Source organism: Semicossyphus pulcher, unplaced genomic scaffold, assembly GCF_022749685.1.
Source record: "Semicossyphus pulcher isolate SPU_LCO1_2020_fin unplaced genomic scaffold, fSemPul1.0.p SCAF_12, whole genome shotgun sequence".
NCBI lineage: Eukaryota > Metazoa > Chordata > Actinopteri > Labriformes > Labridae > Semicossyphus > Semicossyphus pulcher.
The window spans coordinates 30859507-30881314 of record NW_027211626.1 but is presented as its reverse complement, the minus strand read 5'-3'; the positions used below and the strand labels follow the sequence as shown (position 1 = coordinate 30881314).

The 21808-nt window shown below is 38.2% G+C and overlaps 1 protein-coding gene across 1 annotated transcript; it reads right to left on the bottom strand.

Moving 5' to 3' along the window:
- Positions 1 to 604: 604 nt before the first annotated feature.
- LOC138588197 (heparan-alpha-glucosaminide N-acetyltransferase) lies at positions 605 to 21054 on the bottom strand. The gene is made up of 18 exons (XM_069658130.1): positions 20973 to 21054; positions 20574 to 20668; positions 19648 to 19769; positions 18602 to 18720; positions 16737 to 16806; positions 16566 to 16632; positions 14606 to 14688; positions 11590 to 11666; positions 11032 to 11062; positions 10750 to 10910; positions 8246 to 8358; positions 7865 to 7986; positions 7123 to 7246; positions 6911 to 6997; positions 5967 to 6044; positions 2987 to 3057; positions 1802 to 1914; positions 605 to 786 (listed from the first exon to the last, which is right to left on the bottom strand). The coding sequence occupies exons 1-18, from the start codon at positions 21052 to 21054 to the stop codon at positions 605 to 607; spliced, it is 1797 nt and encodes a 598-aa protein (XP_069514231.1).
- Positions 21055 to 21808: the final 754 nt, after the last annotated feature.

Here is a 21808-nt window from a genome sequence, read left to right as displayed (position 1 = left end):
ACACACACACGCACGCACGCACACACACACACACACACACACACACACACACACACACACACACACACACACACACACACACACACACACACACAGAGAGAGAGAGAAAGAGAAAAGGTGGTCATGGCAACAGACTCATAATAGCTGGCCTTGTGTGCAGTGGAATCACTCGGCCTAATTTGTTAAGTACCACCTCGGTATACTTGATTTAATAAGTCTATTCAGTGCACAAAACAAGAGGCATCAAAAAATCCTCAGCTGCACACTCTTACAATGGGTCAGACATATTGTCTTGAAACTGGGTGATGGTTTAATGGGTTTCATGGATGAACGCTTTCAACTTGTGTTAGATTAAATCTGAAAGTAGTTCCTCTGAGCTGCTTGATATGTCTGATGGCTTGGATATTAGCATCAGCAGAATTAATTTAAGGGAAAGTGTGTAGGTTGGACGTCATGGATAAATTATTATTTTTAATTCCTACATATGCTATTATACTCTTTATACCTTACAAAAAATTGTATCTTTTTGGATATGAAAAATTAGATACTGACTCTAACAGAATGATTCTAACAGAATGAAGAAAGACCAGCTGATAATCTTGGTTTATATTTTGAGGAAAAATTTCTTCCTGTAAAGCAGGTAAGCGATGAGCACCCATAGCGCGGTTCCGCACAGGCTTTGAAGGAGCCACTCCAAGTGGCTCTCCTGGAAGCGCAACTCCCAGCTGAAAGGGAAGTAGAAACCCAGGAGAGAGTGGCCAACATATACAAAGATGGAGTTCATCCCTGGAATGGAGAGAAGAACATAAAACACAAGTTGGTCTTGAACAGTATTCCAGCATTTTTTCTACCTGGCATATATCTTTCAGCCATGCTATTTTGCACTCACTATCTCTGCTATAGAGTTTTGGGAAAAAGATAAGTATTTTTGGGCAAAGCACACTTTTATAATATCAACCACTGTTAAGGCATACTGCAATACAAATGGTAGGTTGTTAATGTTTGTTATTACTGCAGGTGAATACAGCTAGCTTGGTTAGCAGGCAAGTTATCCCAGAAGTAGAACTCTGCAGTTTGCTACCACAACTTATCCAGGGCATTTACTAATGTGTTAATGGTATTTGATTGACCCTGCAATACTTCCCTTTAAATCTGCGATAACAATATTTTGGCAGCTTTGTTACATTTGAAATGCGCTGTTGATAAAACACTGTTACATCATCATCTTAAAAGTTGAAACGCAGAGCTTGTTGGCAAACAGTTGCATTCCAGCATACAGGAATGTTGAATGAATTCATTGGGAGTTGTGTTTCTGGCAGCCTTAGTAATGTAAGTTCAGTAGTTCTCTCCTTTGGGCTCTGTTTTTCTCTTAATCCAATCCTGAGGGAAATACAGTGTCTGCCCTTTTAGGTTCTCTGCCATGTCAAATGGCTACTTGCTGACTTTTGCTAGGCAGGCAGTGTACAGTGGGTTTTTAACAGAAAACAGCAGCATGGAAACAACAATGATGTAAGCGTTAAGACCAAAACATTAAAATCACTGTCCAGAAAACTTAAATAATGTGCTGAGATGTTCCTCAATAGAGCTGATAAGAACTCTGGATTTGAGTGATGGTTCTATGTGGGTTCGCCACTAAAAGTAGCCATATGAGCCATTACATGAAATACTGTCCCTTTAAGAAATTAAATGCATTATGTGGACAAGTTGTTAAATCATGTACCAATCATGTTTCTATGGTTTTCATTATTTATGAAAAATCATATACTGTATACCAGCACAATGCATTGAGACCTGTTAATACCTGGGTATGTGAATGGCTGTCCGCTCCACCAGTTCTTCATATCAGTGACATAGTACATGCCTCCCAACAACAGGAAGGAGAAGCAGCCCATACACATTACATAGGACAATGACCTGGAAAGACCATTAGCAACACTTAACAAGAACAAGCAACATTTTTACTTGATTTATCACTAAATGTTTGTAGCATGGTGTGAATTAGGGGAGTATATTAATCCTGTACTGTAGATAAATATCCACCAGGAGTCTCTAGCCAAACCAGCAAACTATGGGCCTGTTTGCTGGATTGGTCTAAATCATCAGCAGTGGATCCCTGGCACATGCCCCGCAAAGCTGTGCCAGCCAGCCACGTCCTTGTCTGCTCCTAAGTGCAAGAATGTTTGATGTAATATCCTCTAATGTAAAATGGCTGCCTCCAGAAGCCTCCTTGTACTGGGCTCTTAAATTTTTTTTTTATCTCAGCTGAAGTGAGGCCAAAAATGTCTCTTGCCTGAGAGTTAATTACTTCTAGACATACAGGCAGGGATCGACGCAAGCGCTCAATAACCTGCGCATGATGAACTGCCTATAAAAGCCAGGCAGGTAATGGTAAGAGATGAGTGCAGTGTTAGCAGGGGCCCCTGTGGATCATCATGAAGAATTTGCTTACACATCACTTTTGAAATGGTATTCTTCCTGCTACAACATTAAAATGATTAACATCATATTAAGGGTAGGAATAGAACAAATGCACAGGTTGTAAAATTATCTATGTCTAAGGTAGTAATTGTGCTGTATTTCATGCAAAAATTATTACAGGCATTAATCAAGATGCTGTTCCTTGTTTTTCCAGAAAGGCATATGATAGTTTGGGAGCAGTTATACTACACTGTCATTATACAGATGCTTTTCCTAGAGCCTGATCTCACTCCATCACACACAGCTGGTAAAATGTGTAGAGAGTGCTTCTGGGTTAGAGAGAACAAAGCATCCTTTATTTCCCTGGCCGTAAAGAAGAGTGATCATGTAGGATGTATAACTGCTCCACCTCACACTCCTGACAGCTTGGGTGATTATTTACAGTAGTAGCTGTCGTAAGAGGAGAGTAAGCACGTGTTTTAGCATCCTTGATTTGTGCTCGTTGGAAAATCCATCCTTTCTTTTGTGAGGAAAAGTGGCTGGATTAAGAGGGTCAGGAAGCACTTACCAAAGGTTTTTATTGACAGGTATAAATCCTCCATCTCGTGTGCACTTAGAAAGGATGGCTGCAGAGATTCCCTAAGGGTGGAAATGAAACAGATTTCAAATCGATGGTGGGTGATAAAGCAAGCTATATTAGGCTGCTAAAACGTGAAGCAACTGAATCAAGCGAGTCCAGCAGATTAAATGATTAACTGAGAGTCTAATGAACGAGGTCCATGAAGTAATACACAGAACATCCTACTGCAAACATGACAATTTGATCATCCACACTGGACTGATGTGCTCTTCAAGAGAGCCAATTCACATCCATTTGAGTCCAAGTTGACTCCACAGCCAAATTAACCACAATACAACAGAACTGTGTATGATTTTATGAACTCTAGATCAATAAAAGCTTATATAATCTAATTTGTGATTTAGATACTTGCCTAAAAAAACCCGGAGCTGTGGATCTGATTCAAACATGTTTGTAAGGTGGATATCCATCATGTGTATATATGACAGAATCAATTGTGTCGAAATAGCCTAGCTGTGGCTGGATTGAGTCTCCAGGCTATCCAGGCGGCAGGATGGGATGGGGCTGGTGGTATGTGGGACAATCGCTCAATTTCAATCTCTCAGTTCTAGCGCCTGATCGTTGGACTTTAATTAACAGGGGCTGTTGTTTATTAGGAGGAAGATGCATGGCTGCCCCTGAATATCAATCAGTGAACTACAGTGTAAAACCCAGCTTGTTGTTCACTGTATGACACTTTTTGGTTCTTTGTGAACATTTATGAATAATAACAATTCTGTGGTTGAGTGCATTCAGAAATGAGCTCCCTCCTCCTCTGAGTATACTTGCTAATGTCAAGAGCACATGTCTGAAACAAGAGGCAATTCAGCTCTGCTTCCTGCCTCCCCCCAGAGGTGAAATCGTATTACAAAAATCAACATGAAGAGGCCAATCTGTAAAATAAATTTTGCTTTCTCAGTTGGTGAAAACACTTAAAGGAACCAAGAATTGATTGAAAGTCTGAAATGAAAAAAGAAACCAGAAAAAATATAAATAATGTGGGAAGATTATGCGTCGTCTAGACCCATCTGCATCTCTTTCCAGAATGATTTAAAAAGGCCAGCTCTCTCTGTTAGCCTGTCATCTATTTTATTGTTATTCTCTCATCAGTTAACCAGGAAGTCTCTGTTTTGGTCCATTTGTAAACACTATATGATGCATACCTCTCTCATCATTATCCCTATTCTCTATGGAACATGAACTACTGAGCCATGAGATACAGTGGAAATACATAAAAGCCTAATGTTTATGTATTTCATCCTGTTTACTTTATCACTCTTTGCTTCTGGGAGAAGCCAAATTGATGTAATTTATTTCAGCTCCCTCTAGTAACTCGCTCCACAATCATAGTCAAGATATAGATAAGATAGTCAGTAACATTCAACAACAATTGACATAATGGAGAGATTTGTCATTTAGGAATTTAGGTAAGTGACGTTAAATTCTGAACAGAATTTCATTTGATTCTTAGATATATAAGCAGGATTTATCTTGATTCACAAACACAACAGACCCATCCCTTTGACTCCTGGACTTCTTATTTTGGACTTTTTTTCAATCCTATTGTATTATAATACTTATGTTATATTAAACATTTCAATAAACACATTTTTCATTGTTCATTTTTAAAAAGGACAATGGCATGGTTGGCCTGCCTGTTCAACACATTGGTGAGGAAAATTTCTAAACATCTATTAAATTAACAGCCATCCCCTCTCTTGTTCCAAACCAGCAGATTAACATTATTGAGTTGTGATGAAGACTTCTGACAACTATTAGTCATCCTCTGATTTTCCAACTAACATCTGCATCAAGTCAACATATCTATTATTCAATAATTTGAACTACATACCATTCTACTAATGGGATATGTTTTTGTGTCCTTGTTTTTTTTCTTTTTTGGCTGGGATTATTCTGCTTCCTTTTTATCATGCAAAGTTTAATTTCAAAGGCTAAGTGATGCAGCCAGCTCTTCCAGCTCCATCATCGCTCCAGGACAAGGAACTGCTAGTTCAGGATGTCTGCCTCCACAGCATGCAGGCTCTTACTGACCCCATTTTGCGCAGTTCATCTCTGACCCATCTTACTATATGTTCAAGAAAATTGTGCAACAGTTTAGCAAAACCAGGCTTTTCTACATGGATACCTCTCAGTCTTGTTAGAGCAGACTCAGAGCCTCCTGTCACAGTTTTAGAAATGCAAAACGGGCCATCTCGTATAACACTGTGCTTCTCCCTATGGGACACATTCCCCCTTTAAATGAAATAGAGGCCAGCTTGCCTCTCCTCATGTTTTAAGACCACCCAGAAAGAGAACAGATCCCAAACAACAATCTTCAAATTCTATCTAAGCAGATTCACGAAGAAATATTTGTTGAATTTTGGATTTGAATAGACTTTTATCCATTGGTCCACTGAACCAGATTCTGATGATGATGTTTCAGTTATATCACTTTTATCCCTGTTATCATGTGATTGGTCTGTAAATATATGAGACTTAGTGTGCAGGTATATTAACTGATCATACTCTTTATCAGATGTTATTTATGCAGTATGCAATACTCCTATTCAAAAACCACATGTATGCACACAGGCAATGAGAGATAATATGTATCCCCCTTAGGGGCTGGATAACCATTACCAACCACTACCTAGAAACCCAGCCCCATATGGATGTTGTTTTTTATTGTACTCAGATCACACATGCAAAGCTCTGCAAATAAACGGCTTCAGCAGCTTTGACAAATATCAGATGAACACCTGAAAGGCAAAGTACAACAGACAGGACATTAGAATGCTCATCTTTGAGTAAATCAGAAAGGCGGTAACATGTTTTATGTAATTTGTTGTCTTGAATTAAAACAATCAATTGCTTTCATACCCATTTACTTTATTATCTGTGTTTCAATACTCCACATGATGTAACTTACCAGGATGGCAGCCCACACAAGGAATCGACAGAGGACTTGGACATTCCTTCCTTTGTAGAAAATGATAATTTTCCCAGCCTGTGGAGAACGAGGTAGAGATAAGCACAATAACCACAACCCATCATCACACATTTAATGAGAAATACCATGTAAACACTGTGTATTTGCCCTTGGGTAACTAAATAGGCCTGGGATGTAAGTGTCAATGCTGTGTCCCTGACTTGGCGGTCACATTTCCCCTATCCTACTGAGGCAGATGTGGAGTGTAAGTCATCTGCACCATCTGATTAATTTGGTGATGATGAATATGTTTCAGCTGAGGACTTTAGCATGGTTGAACATATAGAGGAGGGCAGCAGACACCTGGCGTCTCATCTAAGGCTTGCTGACTGATGGGGTCAGTGCAAAGCTTCCCTTGGGAAATGAGTAATGTGGCTGCTCTTGCATGGCAACTTCCCAAAAATGGTTATAAGTGACACTGTTGTAATTTTTTTGTCATTAAAGGAGGACAGCTGTTCACTTGGAATTGGGTGGCTAATGGTCCTTCACATGACCTTCATTTAAATACCACAGTCAACTGTAGTCTTACTGTCTCGTATAAACTTCTAACATTAGCAATAAACAACATAACTAATTACCTCTGGGTAAAGCAGCTTTGGAATAGAAACCATGACAATTTGACTTGACTTGATATTAAGCAAAACCACCTAATCACAGAATCTCTGTACAACTTACTGTGTCATTTGCAGTGTTTAGTTTGGTTAAGAAGCAGGTTTTAGTATTTTTAGTTGTAGTTTTTATGTGCCTAAATGTTTTTATGTTCTGTGTTCTGTGTCTTGGCTGTTATTGAAGCTGCTGTGACAATGTAATCTCTTGTAAAAAATAACCTAATAATCTACCTATCTATCTAGAATCATACAGGAGCAATACATAATTCATCTTACTTGCATCCCCAGGAATCCCATGACAACTGAGTTGATTGTTCCCAAAACCCCCTCTGGGTCAAAGGGCTGTGTTGTGAGATATAATTCCTGGACAAGGCAACATAAAAAGTACCAGGAGGGTTTTTTTTCCCTAATAAAATGGTTTTAATTCCATGTGCAGGCTTCAATGACAGATAACTAAAATAATGAATGCTATATGAAAAAGATCTTACTTTGCATGTGGGGTATCTGTACATGTTATTACCAAACATCCATCTATCTATGAATCCTGCCGCGCCTCCAGTGCAGTTTGGGTACAGACCATTATCACCGATTCCACCAGCCCCCAAATACCCTCTGATAACAAACAATATAGTATAGTTAGTGTTAAAATAATTACACATTTGAGTTGAAAAGGTAACAGCTTTACATTTAAATTGGACCTTGAGAACTGTTTAACAATTGGATGATCCTGGGGCAGGATTTTCTTATCAGCTCTTGTAGTTAAGCTTTGTATGATATGTGTTGACAACACATCCTCACAGTCTTCTTAAAAAAATGTAAAAATAAATTCATCTTTAAAAAACACAAGATTTGTAGGGGAAAATTATACCATTTGACCCCACAGTATAATAACACTGATGCTAATCAAGGTCAAAGAAAAGGGGAAAAAAGTACAAAAAGCAGCACTGAGCAGAAGACACAGAGCAAGGAAGATGGATCCTCTGCCTCCGCTTCTCTTATTGCACATGACAGACTGAGATTGGGTAATTATGCCCTCTGAAGCATCCACCTCATGCTCATAAATCATGGTGGTTCATAACATCAGCAACACAAGGTGCACACTTAGACCTCTGCTATAGCCCAAAAGCCCCAACTGGACATTATCTTGGCATGGAGACACTTTCAGCATATGTATAAAAAGGTTTAATGAGTAGATTCCTGATATGACAGTAGAAGCCTTGTTGGACTTACGTTGGGCAGCTGGGCACAGGCATAAGCAAAGTGATGCATAGCCACAGAGTCTCCAACAGGATGATAATCAGCCACTGTTGCCAATAAAGGATCACATCCTGGACAGGGTTCCACCAGTGATGCTACATCATACAGTACACAGATTTTGTTATCAGAAATTGTCCTAAGTTACAAAACTGATTTTTAATCTTTTTTAACACAAAAATGTTTGGTATATTTGGCCAGTTATCACTGTAATAAGAATAACACACCACTAAATGGCCAAAAAGACCCAGGAACAGAATAATGTGTTTACTAATTTGTGTGTCAGGCTAGACTTCGTCAATGTGTTTTCCCTGGTGTATAACGACCAGCTAAAGTGAACTTGACAGAGCTGCTCACCACTCTCAGAGGGATTTCTTTCTGGCCCCAGAAAGTCTGCAGGAGAGACAGAACAAAGTAAGTAAAGCCCAGACGCTGCAGCACTCCAGGGATTCTCAGCCAGGACAAGGAAACTGGAACACAATCAACAACACACAGCATGAACCCTCATGTCAGGCTTAATAACCATGATGGATATATAAAACTTACAACTCAGGTACAAGCATAAATATAACTTGTTGTTGTACCAATCCTGCTGTCTTGAGAACATTATAAACCAAGAAATTGATCCTAAGTAACATGAGAACATTTTCTCCATTATTCCACTATGACTGCTAAAGTGGACGATGGACCTTAGGACACTGGGAAATGGTTTCAGCCTTTAGGATCAGGACATGTGAGGAATGTGTAAAGCTAATCAAAGAAGATTTCGAGTTATCTCTTGGTCTCAACAAGAAAAGGATTTTCTTGTGGTTGAGCGATTGATGGTAATCTACACATTAGTTAATTGAAAACCTCTTTGCTGAACAAAGTGCCGAAAAAAACTGTTTAATCCTAATTATTGATCCGGACAAATCAAATAAGTGGCGGAAATCTATCCTTTAAAAGGAAAAGAGGAAGCTCTTACTTAAGACACATTTGTTAAATCTGCAGGTTACATTCCAACCAAGATACTATACTGTTTTTGCCCTCCCATTGAATTGTCACTTAAGAAAACGACTCTTAAGTCGACAGTTTAAGGATGAATTGCAAGAAACTGTAAAACCTTTTTGGTTCACTTCCTGATCAATAGGCTTTTTTGTGTGAAATTGAGATGTGTTTGATGTTCAATATAATTTCAGAAGTAAAAGCTCTGCTGTCTGCTTCCTATATATAAGCACTTTGATATAATATAATAGAATTAATAAGATAATAATTCCATGGGCAAAGTTAGCAAATCTGAATATAAAGCCATCAGAAAATAGGCTTTTCTTATTTAAACATCCTCTTAAGACTTTCTGATCTCATTTTCAACTGATAATTTCTGGTAACTTCTCACAAGAAATAAACACTGTTGTGTCCACAGAGACAAATCTTGGAAACACAGTTACCATCAGAAAAACAACAACATCTTTGATGTTGACATCAAGGGTTAAGAACAAAGAGGTGATGTTTTATCATTTTGTAACAAATGAAGTAGTGGGTAAGATTTTAATTAAAGTGACAAAACTCAAATGAAATGACAAAATTTGGAGCTCAATGTTTTTAACCCTGCTATACAATGATTTTGACATCTAAGCATTGCAGCTTTTATTTGAAATAAATCATAGTGGATATCAACACCTTTGTCTTTCCTGTCAGACGTTAAAACCATTTACCTTATTGAGCTGATATGACTCCATTCACTAATTAGATTTAATTCCTCGGACTGACCTGCCGAGGACGTCCTTTGAGAGAAAGGGCAAAGCTGCAGTTTATGGTAAAAGTCACTGTGCTGTTATGATCAGCTCCAGCAGCAGCCTCTACAGCAGCTGCAAGGGACTGAAGGGTGTAACACTATCTGTTTCAAATTGTCCATTACTGTCGTGGATGTTTTTGCTCAATCTGCCTCTGTTAAACATCCCTTGTTGCTGGATTTCGAGACTGCACACACAATAACAATATTTTTGTTAACCCAGTTATTCAGACATCCACCCAGGAAAGTCCATTAAGAGTGGGGATGGCTAATGTGAAAAGGACACCACATGCATCCCCAGGTGGACGATGAAATGGGGTTTTTCAGCATGCTTTTCTTTCTTTAACCCTGACAGCCGAGCAGCTATGGCTTTTGTCACTAATCTGGAATTTTACAAATATAAAATCTTTATCTTTGTCACCTGACTTTTAGTGCTGTGGATGCTGAACATACCAAATAGAGTATTACTCCCGTCTTGTACGAAATTAGGGCTGCAGCTAAAAATTATATCATCATTGATTAGTCTGCTGATCATTTTTTAGTAGTATTTAATAGCTTATTTGGCCTATGTAACATTAGTTGCCAGTGACAAATGTCAATGACAATTTCCTGCACCTAAAACTTTTTTCGTTTGACCAACAGTCAAAGCACAAAGCTATCCAGTTATGTTATACAATTTCTAGCATTTGAGAAGGTAAATCCCACATTTATTGCAATTAATCTTAAAAAATTGTTAAAATAATTATCTAAATAGTGTCAGATGAAGAAGGGACTAATCGAGAAATATTTTTACTAATCATTGCAGGTCTATATGAAATAATATGGAAATGAATCTAGAAAAAGTTGTAACTGAGTCTTAATATAAAAGAAAATGCAGTTTGTACTAAAGATGTATATATAGGTGCATTAATGTTAGAGAAGCCTCTGTTTTCCATAAGGAAAATTCCATTCCATTCGGAAAACCACATTCCATTCCACATGTTATCAGACATTAGCCTGTTCTTTTAATAATATCCCACGTATTGAGCATTAGGCAAAATCACTTCACATTTATTCCATTAACAGTCCTGTGCCACATATCTATGCTTACGTAGTCCGTCTCTTGGAGAGTAGTTAAGAAAGCAGAAGCCGAGCATCACAAGCACGACTGTCCTCCAGGTGATTTTGCGCAGCAGCTGGAGCTGGCTTACTCCTCTCCTCTGCATGGATCTAAAAGCCAACACCACTGAAGTTCCAATAATAAACACAAACCTGGAAGAAAAAACAGTATTATGCTATCTTAACACGTTTGTGTACAAAAATATGAGTATTTTTGTGTATTTCTAAAACAAATCAAAATAGAATGGGAAAAGTTCTCCTGTACCAAACCTACCATGGCATTACGAGATCTGCCACAGTTAGACCTGCAATAAATCCAGAGGCATACATTTATATCACACCAGATTTAGGCTATCCTTATAATAAAGAACTATATTATAATTATAATATTATTACATGTTCTTATTATTTGTTTTCTAATTTTTAATCTGTTTAACAAGCCTTTCTTTCCCAGCAGCTCCAGTCCCATCTTTTAGTGCATTTCTATATATATTACAATAAAATGTTTGATTACTTTTGAAAACCTGTCTCTGTCTCATCAAATCTGTGTGCCTTATTACCCATGTTTAATTTAGTATTCAAGGTTTTTGTCTAGAGTTCTTGGGGTACAATTCCTCAGGTTGTGTTGTCAGCTTGTTTATTTGAAGGTACTGCCCCACCACAATTGTCTTGAGTTTACATATTAATTACATATCTTGCTTTATGTGACAGAATGTTTGAAGTAAATTTAGAAGTGTCAACTTCTTACATGAAACAGTCTGAACTGTATGAGCTGTTGGATCTAAAGCTATTTAATTTTACTTTAATGGCATGCATGTCTTATATACTTTACCATTCCATGGTGCATGTTGAAAGAACCAGTAGCCTCCTCCACCATAGTTCACAAAAACCATCAGTGTCAGAGCAAACCTAGAAAGACACCTAAATAATGATGCACTGAACAACACAAAGTTAAACCAGTAATAATTGCACAGCAGCTCTTCCTACATTGATTTCTTGAGTTTATACTTGGTGTGTGTGTGTGTGTGTGTGTGTGTGTGTGTGTGTGTGTGTGTGTGTGTCTGTGTGTGTGTGTATGTGTGTGTGTGTGTGTGTGTGTGTAAATAGTAAATATAGTGTATATATATATATATACGTATATTTATATATATAAAAACTGGTACATCTGTTTTATTACCTTCTGAGTTAACGTTAAAGATGGCAGTGTAGGGCCTTTTATTCTGTCACACCCCAAATGCAAGGTAATGCAATCTAAGCTTTATGAATCACTCAGGAAATTAACTCTTGTCCTCTGGATCTCCTCGAGCAGTAGTGCTGACTAAAGACTTTCCTTCTTAATATATGATATACTTTATGCTTTAGCTCTGGCCAAGGCTGCTGACATACAGCACACGTGATGGAGTGCTTCACTGAATCAGATTTTGCAGGGAAAAGGGTGTTTGCTTTGCATATCAGAAAATGGGTAGGGGCCATTACACAATGTAAATGCTAGCTTGTTCAAGCTGCTACAGAGGTTTGATTCAGCCATTTCAACATTCTGAATACTTAAATATAATGTTACTAAAAGAAAATAATATTTATCATCAAGGTGTCTTTAGGAGCCATAACAAGATTAGGACACATCTAGGAACCAGATTGTCTGATAACATGCACTGTATCCTTTGCCTCCTCTTGTTTTCTGCAAAGATTCAATTAAGAGGTGCACAAGCCATTACTCCTCTTTTAGCCCCAACCTGCTGATACAAGATTTTAATCAGCCACTATTATCTCAAAGGGCTTTTTAAGTAGTGTAAACCCTGCTGCCCATGTCCATACTCTCTCTCTCTCTCTCTCTCTCTCTCTCTCTCTCTCCCTCTCTCACTCACTCGCCCCCTCACTCACATGCACGCACACACACACACGCACACACACACACGCACACACACACACACACACACACACACACACACACACACACACATACACACACACACACACACACACACACACACACACACACACACACACACACACACATAATCTGTGTAGGCAATCGTGTACATTTTGACAATCATATCCATTAGTCGCCATAGTGACAAAGACAGAGGTTAAATCACTAGCCAGATGAGACCTGGTGAAAATCATTGCAATATAAATGCTTATGGGGCCCCTTATTAGCCCATCATCAAAACATCCTGGGTGTTTTATTGTTAATGTAAGCATCATTTTAGGCCGACTACATTATGAAATCCCCACATGCTACACTACCGGCTAATTGTTAGGATTAAGGAAAACTACGTATGTGCTATAATGTTTAACAAGATCACTTTGCTTTTGATATCTCTGTGAAGCTCTCAAAAACATTTGTCACTTCAGTAAAAGACGTCTGGGAATCCTTTCTGATGATTAACAGGTTGGACAACTGGTTATGAGTCACTAAATAACACTTATGCACTTCCTTTAATTGAATCAGTGTACATTTCCAATTTGATTGTTAGCTTAGTACATTTCTGAGTGGATGGTCACACTATCACTGCAAAATACTGAGTTACCTACTCTGCTGGCAACTACATATGGCCCGCAAAGCCAGATTATAAATTACTACTAACTACTTGAATGGACATGCCACAGTCCTTTTTGTAGCCAAACATCTGAGCTATGAGAAACCAAATCAAACTTGGAGCTAGTCAAAAAAGGCACATAATAAGTTAGATACCTGGTGTTAAATACAATCCACAATCCAATCTATTGTTTTGTTGTAATAGTTGTTCACTCTGTTGTATGGCACTGCTAACTACTGTCAGTGCGATTTTCAGCTGAAGGAAACTGGCGACAGGCTTTTAGCAGTTGTGCTCAAGATTAAAATCCAAATCCTTTTAGAAAAATTAACGTGCAACAGTACCCGACTGTTCTCTGTATATCATGTCGGTGGAGCTTGAGCAATGATCAGAAAAACCTTTCAGCTCAGAGGAAAAGCATTTTGCCTCCAGAAATGTCTCAGTATTTACGGCAGATGACTGATGTGTCTGGTCACTGTAGAAAGTTGTTACTTATCAGGAGTATGGATCATAAGTCACAAGACTGAGGAGGCCTGTGCAGCATTGACCATGAGTGCAGAGTAATAGATTGATTAAGTGTGTTGTCAGGTATGAGAATTTCCTGCAGAACCATTTAGGACATCAATATACAACAAGAATCTGTAACCTAAGAATCACATTTATACTTACAGTCTAAACAGTATTGCAGCAGGCTGTGCAACTAAAGGAAAATTAAATTGAAATGTATTCTATTGTCAAATTTTTGCAATTTCTTGTAAAAACCAAGGCTACTCAACAAATGAATCTCCAAAACCACATACAATTATGTGATGTCTTGAATGCACACTCGTTACAGATGCTGCCTTTGTTTAGCTAGGTTGCATTTTGCTTTCTATTTTGGCAGCAGATCTATGGCAGTGTTGATGTGTGCTGATATGTTGACGGTATTATTACATCAATTATTTGGCAAGGGGGAGGTCAAAGCCACACCAGCATCCTGTTTCCAGAGAGGCGTGCTTTGTGTCTACCCCTAGGCCACAATTAGGGGAAGCAGGGAGCCCAGATTCAATCACATACATCACTCCAGTCCCACAGAAACACACTGTTCCAAACCCACAATGCACTGATATCAGAAATCATGCCCAAAGCTATACTGCCTGATAACAAAGCTTGAGGGAGCCTATGGCCAGACTGTGACCCCTGTAATTATTCATTAGGCTGGGGCTGTAGATCTTAATCATGCCTCAGACTGCTCTAAAAAGAATTAGCATGTGAAGGAGCCACATGTGGTGATGAACTGATAAACAGGATGGTTGTTGATGGCGTACATACCCCCGGAAGGTGTCCAGAGAGCACAGACGTGTTGGTTTTGCATTATTGGTATTGTGCTCAGCTTCAAAAGCTTGTCGTCCATCCTGTAGACAAAATAATGAGATAGACGAAATGTATTCATGTTAAATTTATTTATTTAAGGTGATATAATTAGGTTGTGTTCTCAAGACAATTCTTCAGAACATGCTACAATAATAATACATATCAAAGTGAAACTCAATGTTGAAAGTCAATCACTTCGTTAAGTTGAAACATTCATATATTAGCAAAACAAAGCCTAGTCACAAGTCTAGCAAAACATGGAGCAACATAAGCATTCAGTTGGAGTTGTGTTACTGGTTATGAAATAAGTGTAGGGTCCATATTAACTTTACTTTGAACTCTGTTTTGGTCTCAACCATCTTCTGAGGAAAATATTTTACTCCTTTGCAGCTAAATGTTTCACCAGCTAGCTGATAGCTTAATCTCTCTGTGTTGTACTGGGCAGGCAGCTTGCAGTGTGTCCAGGGTTTCTTCGCTTAAAATTGCTGCCTACTAACTCTTCCTCATAGGATGTAGACCCTGAGTTTAATCCTGCATTCATGTGGAATTACGACAGGTATTAGGGGTCGTAATCGTAGGGTAACTCACGATACGATACGCGATACGTGGCCCACGATAACATTGATATCATGATACAGCGATTCTCCAATAATCAATATATTGCATATTGCAATCATATAATGATACATTACGATATCTGATTAACTGAAGAATACAAAATGCCCCTAAAAAGGTGAAGTGCAGAATAAATGTATTATTCACTGCAGTTGGGTGTCAGTTTCACTGATTTTGACACAAATTGAGATAAACAATGATGCGGTGACTGAAATTGGCAGGGAGTTTTATAGAGCGCTGATTTAAAAAGAATGTAAATATCGATATTTGGCACCAGCGATACGATAATTGTATTACACCAGTCGGGACGGCGATATATTGCGATATCGATAGTTTGTCCCACCCCTACAAGGTGTCATTTCAGCCATGCCAGTTACAAGAAAATATCTTCAGCATCTTGGAAATGAATAAAGCCAAACAATTGCTCAATTGCCTTTTTACAGTTACAATTAAGTGTAAAGTCCCCTGTTGGTTTAATCTTAGGTTTAAGACAAATATTAGGTTTATAATTTACTTAAGGTTACGGTTTTGCTAGCTTATACAGAACATAGGGCACAGCCCCTCTATGAAATGCTTTGTTTTAGGCAACCCCCGGCAACACTATGATATACTTGTAGCAACCACTAAAAATGATATGTAATGGAAACTTGTTGAAATGTTTTTCTGTAAATGTTCTGAGATTGAAAAATGTTTACAAAACTAAAAATGTAAATTACCACATGGGTCAAACTCTTTAAAATAAGAAATGACTCTGGCTCTGTTGCCCTCTCTGTTGGATTAGTCTGACTCACTGGCCTCCATGCAGCTGTTGAAAGAGCCAGAGCAGGAAGACACCAGCACTAATATGTTATGATTGATCTACACGCCATCCAGACAGCATATGGAAGACAGAGACCTCTTGCTAGAAACAATGAGAGAAGCCATTCATGCTCAGCAAAAATACACAACAGCTCTTGCCATCAAGCAAGATGACTGGAAGGATACAGTGCTCTGCTGCTTCCATGTAAGTCTGATATACAATTGGCTCTGCTAACATTTGTATCAATCATTCCATTAGTGTCTCCAAATTGGCTTGATGACTGGAGTCACAGAGTAATTTGGTATGTTTTGATACATATCTTGAATATCTTTTGTGTTCAGATTTTTTTTACTTTCTGACTACGATTTAAGCAGTCATTTTATGGAAATTAATTTGACTGTTTATGATTGATCTTAATCTAATAAGTCAAATCATGCATATGTGTTTTATTGCATTTATTAAGATACTAATGCATGCATTAATTCGAATAAGCATTTTACTTACATTATTAACTGAGTATTGTGGGCCTTGGCAGCAAATGGTCTTAATAATGTCTGATGTACAACTCCTCCTGTAAATGGGATAGCAAGTTTGAGTTGCCTGGTTCTGATGGAAAAGTAATAAGTGCAGTTGGATATTTTCCTTGCAGATGGTGTAATAAAAGAAATAGAGTACCTGTAGATGTAGGGTGCGCCAAGGAATAATAGAGCAAATATGGCCAGTAAGAGAGCTGCCACCAAGAGAGCTTTAAAAGATTAGAAAGACAGGTAACATATGTTTAATGTGTAATTAGCCTATGTCAAAATCTTTTCTGTCTGGAAGTCCTTGTCTGGAGCTTTATACTGCATACTTTTATCATCATAGGATCTAAGGGGGAAAAGTCTAAATTGTCTGCCTAACTGGCCTTTGGACTCCCTTGTGGCCTTCTGTCTGTCAATCAGTGTCAAAGGGGATCCTCAAGTGACAAACAATAACCTAATGGAAAATCTTGCTCAGTCCATCAACCCATCTCAATCACTCTGGGTAATCTAACCCTGCAACCCTAGGCATTCTAAAAGGAATATGTTAGGCTACACTGGAAGGAAGGGATGATGAAACAAATACAAAGGAAAAGAAAAAGAAAATGAGGTAAACTGCCAGAGGCCATCATAGATAGAAGCGGGCTCAAGACAAGGTTTACAGTACGAAAAGGCCCAAAACACTAGCAGAGATGTCTTTTCTTGACAAACAAATAATGAAATCTACACAGATCAAAGAGCAAGGATTAGGGTAAAGCTTGTGGATTCAGAGCTTTAGTTTCTGTATTTGTATAACTGCATATTGTAGATAAAAATGTTTTTATCTACTTTTATGCAAATAAAAATGCAAGTTTGCCACATCAGCACATGCAGCATTAAATATAATAAATAAAGAGATGTTTTACTGCTGTGACACTGACCAGAAACGTAAAACATTGGCTCAGGAGATATAAGTATCGTCTTCTTGCGTCAAAGCAAAGGAAATAAGGGAACAATACGCACAGTGTCTACTGAAAAAAACAAATAGAAAGAAGCCATTTAAACTTGAGTTAAATCCATTCTATGATATCGACTCAGGACAGAAAGTGATCAGTTAATCTCATTGGAACGGCATGTCTGGTGGCTACTCATAAAAACATCATTAAGCACATAAAGTGAAACAACTCTGCAACAGCCATGCTCTCACTAATAATAAAATGAATTTAGCCATCTAAATCAACTGGATTATGTTATATTATTAGGTATGTTTGCATGAGTCAAACAAATTATTATAATACAGTGCTGACATGATCAAAGGGTGGATCTGATAGCAGCTATACAGAAATATATCCTTGAGGAATACTGCACCCAAAAAATGACCTCATGAAGCCCCAAAGCTGATCAAACTGAGCCCCCAAAGTAAACTTTGATATTCCTTAACAGGGCAACTCTAACCTGTCTTGAGCTGCTGACCAGGCCATTACCTAAGCTGAGCAAGTCCTATGGGGATTTTGTATAATCACCGGTCTGTGGAGCTAATGGAAGCTCATCATACTGTGAGGGGTGTAGTCACACTGACCATATATCTATTCGGATAATGGATACTTGGCCTTAAAAGTCTGATCTACAATATAATCTGCAATATTGTTAAGTAGAGTGTACATTATGGAGAGTGACGCTTTTAAAATCCCATTAGGCCCTAATCCTTCTACACTCCCTATTGTATTACCCACAATCATCCATGCATGGAGCCAGGCCTTTAAAACAAACACAAAAGCTTTTCTTTTAACCCTTTTCGAGAAAGCATGTCTTATCTGATCAATACACAACATGTCCCAAGAGACAGATGAAAAATACTGATCAGTATGCAGAAGAGCCAAGTGATTTTCCTCTTTACCGACACAATTAAGTATAGAGAGGATCAAAGGCTTGACCTGAGTGAGGTTCCCTTACTTTCATTGCGTCTCACCAAAGCAACTCGTTTACTATCAGTTAACTATTTAAAACTGAGCAACTGGATCTTCGTCAGTGACATGCACTTACGCAGGTATGCATTGTTTGGTGCTTTATCCACAGTATGAGTGCAGCTTGGATTCCCGGGGGCCTCTGACATCTGGATCCAAACAGAGTAATGACCCCCTTCTCCATATATCTGACTCCACCTGCATCAAAAAGAGTAAAACATTGAGACACGCTGCCCTTAAAACCCATAAAACTACAGGCTACTTTTAATTGTAAGCCCGAAATTATATTACCTAAGAAGCATACAGTAAATTCCTTTTTTCATCTAGTGTTGCTGTACTGCTCTTTACCTGACTGTAAGAAAAAGGGTCTTTCTATATATGTATAGTGATATTTTTAACACCTATGAAGCTCAGGAGCACCATCTAGTGTGTACGTACTTGAAGTGCATCCCCCGGTCCACTCCCCATCTCTAGTTTGAGGCCCATGCACTGCTGCATGCTTATATTGATCCAATATTGGGATGACATACTAGCTATCACTTGAAGGGGTTTTTTTCAAAGGGGAAAAGGAAATCAATGGCAGTTCGGTTTGGTTAGAGACCTCAGCATTGATCTATGACGCACATGGCCAGACTGATGAGAGGTCAAGAAAAAGCACCAGAGGCTTGTTATTTTCCAACTGAATCACTGACACCATGTTTACAAGTGACCCCCAAATGGAAAACTCTCCCTTGCTGTCTTTTCAGTTCTGATTGTTTATAAATATGGCAACTATCTTCTAGAGTAAACGTCTGTCTTGGGAGGTTTTCCAAAGACATTTTCATCAATATGGAATGTCAGGCCTTATTAACCCCAAAAAGGCTCCTGATCGATAGAAGGCGAGTAAGTGTAGGGAGGGCATCACTATGGTCCAGACAGCAGGTCAGGATTACTCCCCCAGCCCTGTAAATAACCTTACAGGCTGCTGATACAATCATTGGAAGACACCAGAATGGGAAAATGAGCAATAGCCTACCAAAGGCAAAGGTAGTATAATCAAAAGGGATATAAATCAGTGTTTCTACCTCTGTGGGTTGCTGGTGAAATTGTGGTTATTGATGCATGTTAGAATGTTAATCATTTTACCTGCAAAGAGTTGCATTCCTGTCCTGTGATTCCACTTGCATAGTCAGGGTGAATTTAGTGCTGATGACTGCAGTTTCATTGTTGTTATTGGGTTTCACAGTGACCACATGCTGATACACACACTGAGAAGTAAAAAGAAAAAAAAAAACAGGTGACACTGACTTATTGTACTTCACATTTAAAAGCTTTAGTTGTGAACTTAAATAAGTCTCTATTTAGCAATTGTGTGGATTCCTCAAGCGCTCCCCACGACACCAAGGCAAAAATAAATCATTGGTCATGCTAAATGAAGGTATAAGGGTTGTCGGATTCAAAGATTTCTTTTTGTTAACTACACAAGTTATACATGTCGTGATTTAAAAAAAATACCAAGTCAAAAGATTTGAGAATGACTGATACAGTTTGGAAGAGCAGGTTACTTTCAGAACGATAAAGAGAAATAGTACATTTTATCAGCCTTAAATTTACTTGCTGCTATTCTGTAATATCTTCAGAATGAGCACTCAATCAGTTTTACATATAAAGGGCTGTAAAAAATTGTTTTCTGTTGCTCTGGAGAGATCTTAGAAAGATAAGAGGATTGGACGTGTGAGCCAGTCAAAGGTGAGGCAGGAGTTAATGAGTGACATTAATAAGAAGACTTTAACATTCTTATTCTGTAAACATTTAACGACGTAGATAAATGGCTCATACCTTTAAATGTACATTTATTAATACATTTACAAAACAAAATCTCAGTGTAATACGGTATAGATGTGTTTTATCATAGTGCACTCAGCCTTCAGTTTACAGCTAAAAAAATTGTTTCGGTGTGCAGCATCTCGCCAAGGAGCTTTACTGACTTGTTCATATCTTAACAAGCAGAGAATCCTGGATAATCAGATAGTTTGAGGGAAACAACAAACATGAGAGTATATATTCTTTACCTTGTAACAGTAATCTGTGGTGTAGAAGATCAGCACTTCCTCCGTCAGCTGGTTTTGAAATGTTAATAATGCCTGGTCCATTCTTAGAGTGGCCCCTGCATACATTTGGATAGCACTCATTTAGAGCCGGTACACGAATCAAAAGATAGTAGAATGGTACATAAGTATACGTTTTAATATACGCATATGTCCATTTATTAGAATTGAATTTTAAATTTGATTATGGAGATCAAACATTGATTGTAACAACAATCTTTAATAAATACAAATATTAAAATGACTGCTGTTTGATAGAATGTGTCAAATTGTCTGTTTAGGAACATTTTTGAATACATGCCTGTCTTAGACTGAACACCTGAATTATCTACCTGTACCACTAACGAATCCTACAAGACTCACCTGATTTAAGGTGTCCTCCATAGCTGCTAGTTACAAGAATTAACAGAGTTAAACTTTCTTGTACCAGTCTCCTGGGCTCCATAGTGTTACTTGAAAACAGCCACTTCCACAGCTCATCTTTATAACACTCAAGCCAGTATAAAAGCGGTCAAAGGGCAGCATGATTGAAGTGGCTACAAATATATGAGAAACTGTGGCTGGATTGTGATGCATATGTTTGGAGTCATATTTGGGGAAAAAAAATCAGTCTACAAATTAGGGGTAAAGATGATGAATAAAATAAGAATAACTGATGAAAAGAGACATTTTTCTGCAATTGAATGAGCTAGTATGTGCATTGAAGCAGAATTTTAAGAGGTAAATTACAAAGCCAAACACATTTCAAACAACCACTTGACTTCAATCCAATAATTTGAGTCCCAACTAGCCTTCCTCTCTAATGAAAACTGAAGAATTAGTCTCGTTTCCCTACCCGGTCAACTAAACGTTGATCACTTGATCTTCCTCTCCTCATTTCATTAACTAGTTCATTTCCCAGAGCGCTCTCTGTAACAGATTTGTTCAACGGGGCAATCTCACAGGAGCAGCTCATTAACCTTTGACATGAACTCCAGTCAGCAAAAGGGCAGTGCTCTAAAATCTGCTGTCCAGTTGAAAAGAGACATAATTTACTATTTACTATTCTAAAGTTTAGGTTCATGTTTAATAGGCTAAAGAGGGTAGAACATTATTTTCTTCCTTCATTACATAGCAAAAGTTGCTGCACTAGCTTTTGTGTTAAATCCTGCTCAAATAGCTGGCCTCATTTATGTCTTGCGCAACAGATTACAGTCTAT

Coding starts and splice junctions, on each gene's coding strand:
- LOC138588197 (XM_069658130.1), bottom strand. CDS start 21,054: ATGGAGCCCAGGAGACTGGTACAAGAAAGTTTAACTCTGTTAATTCTT. Junction 16,633..16,736: donor GGCGCACCCTACATCTACAG/GTACTCTATTTC, acceptor TCCCATTTACAG/GAGGAGTTGTACATCAGACA. Junction 11,667..14,605: donor TCTCTGGACACCTTCCGGGG/GTATGTACGCCA, acceptor GTGTCTTTCTAG/GTTTGCTCTGACACTGATGG.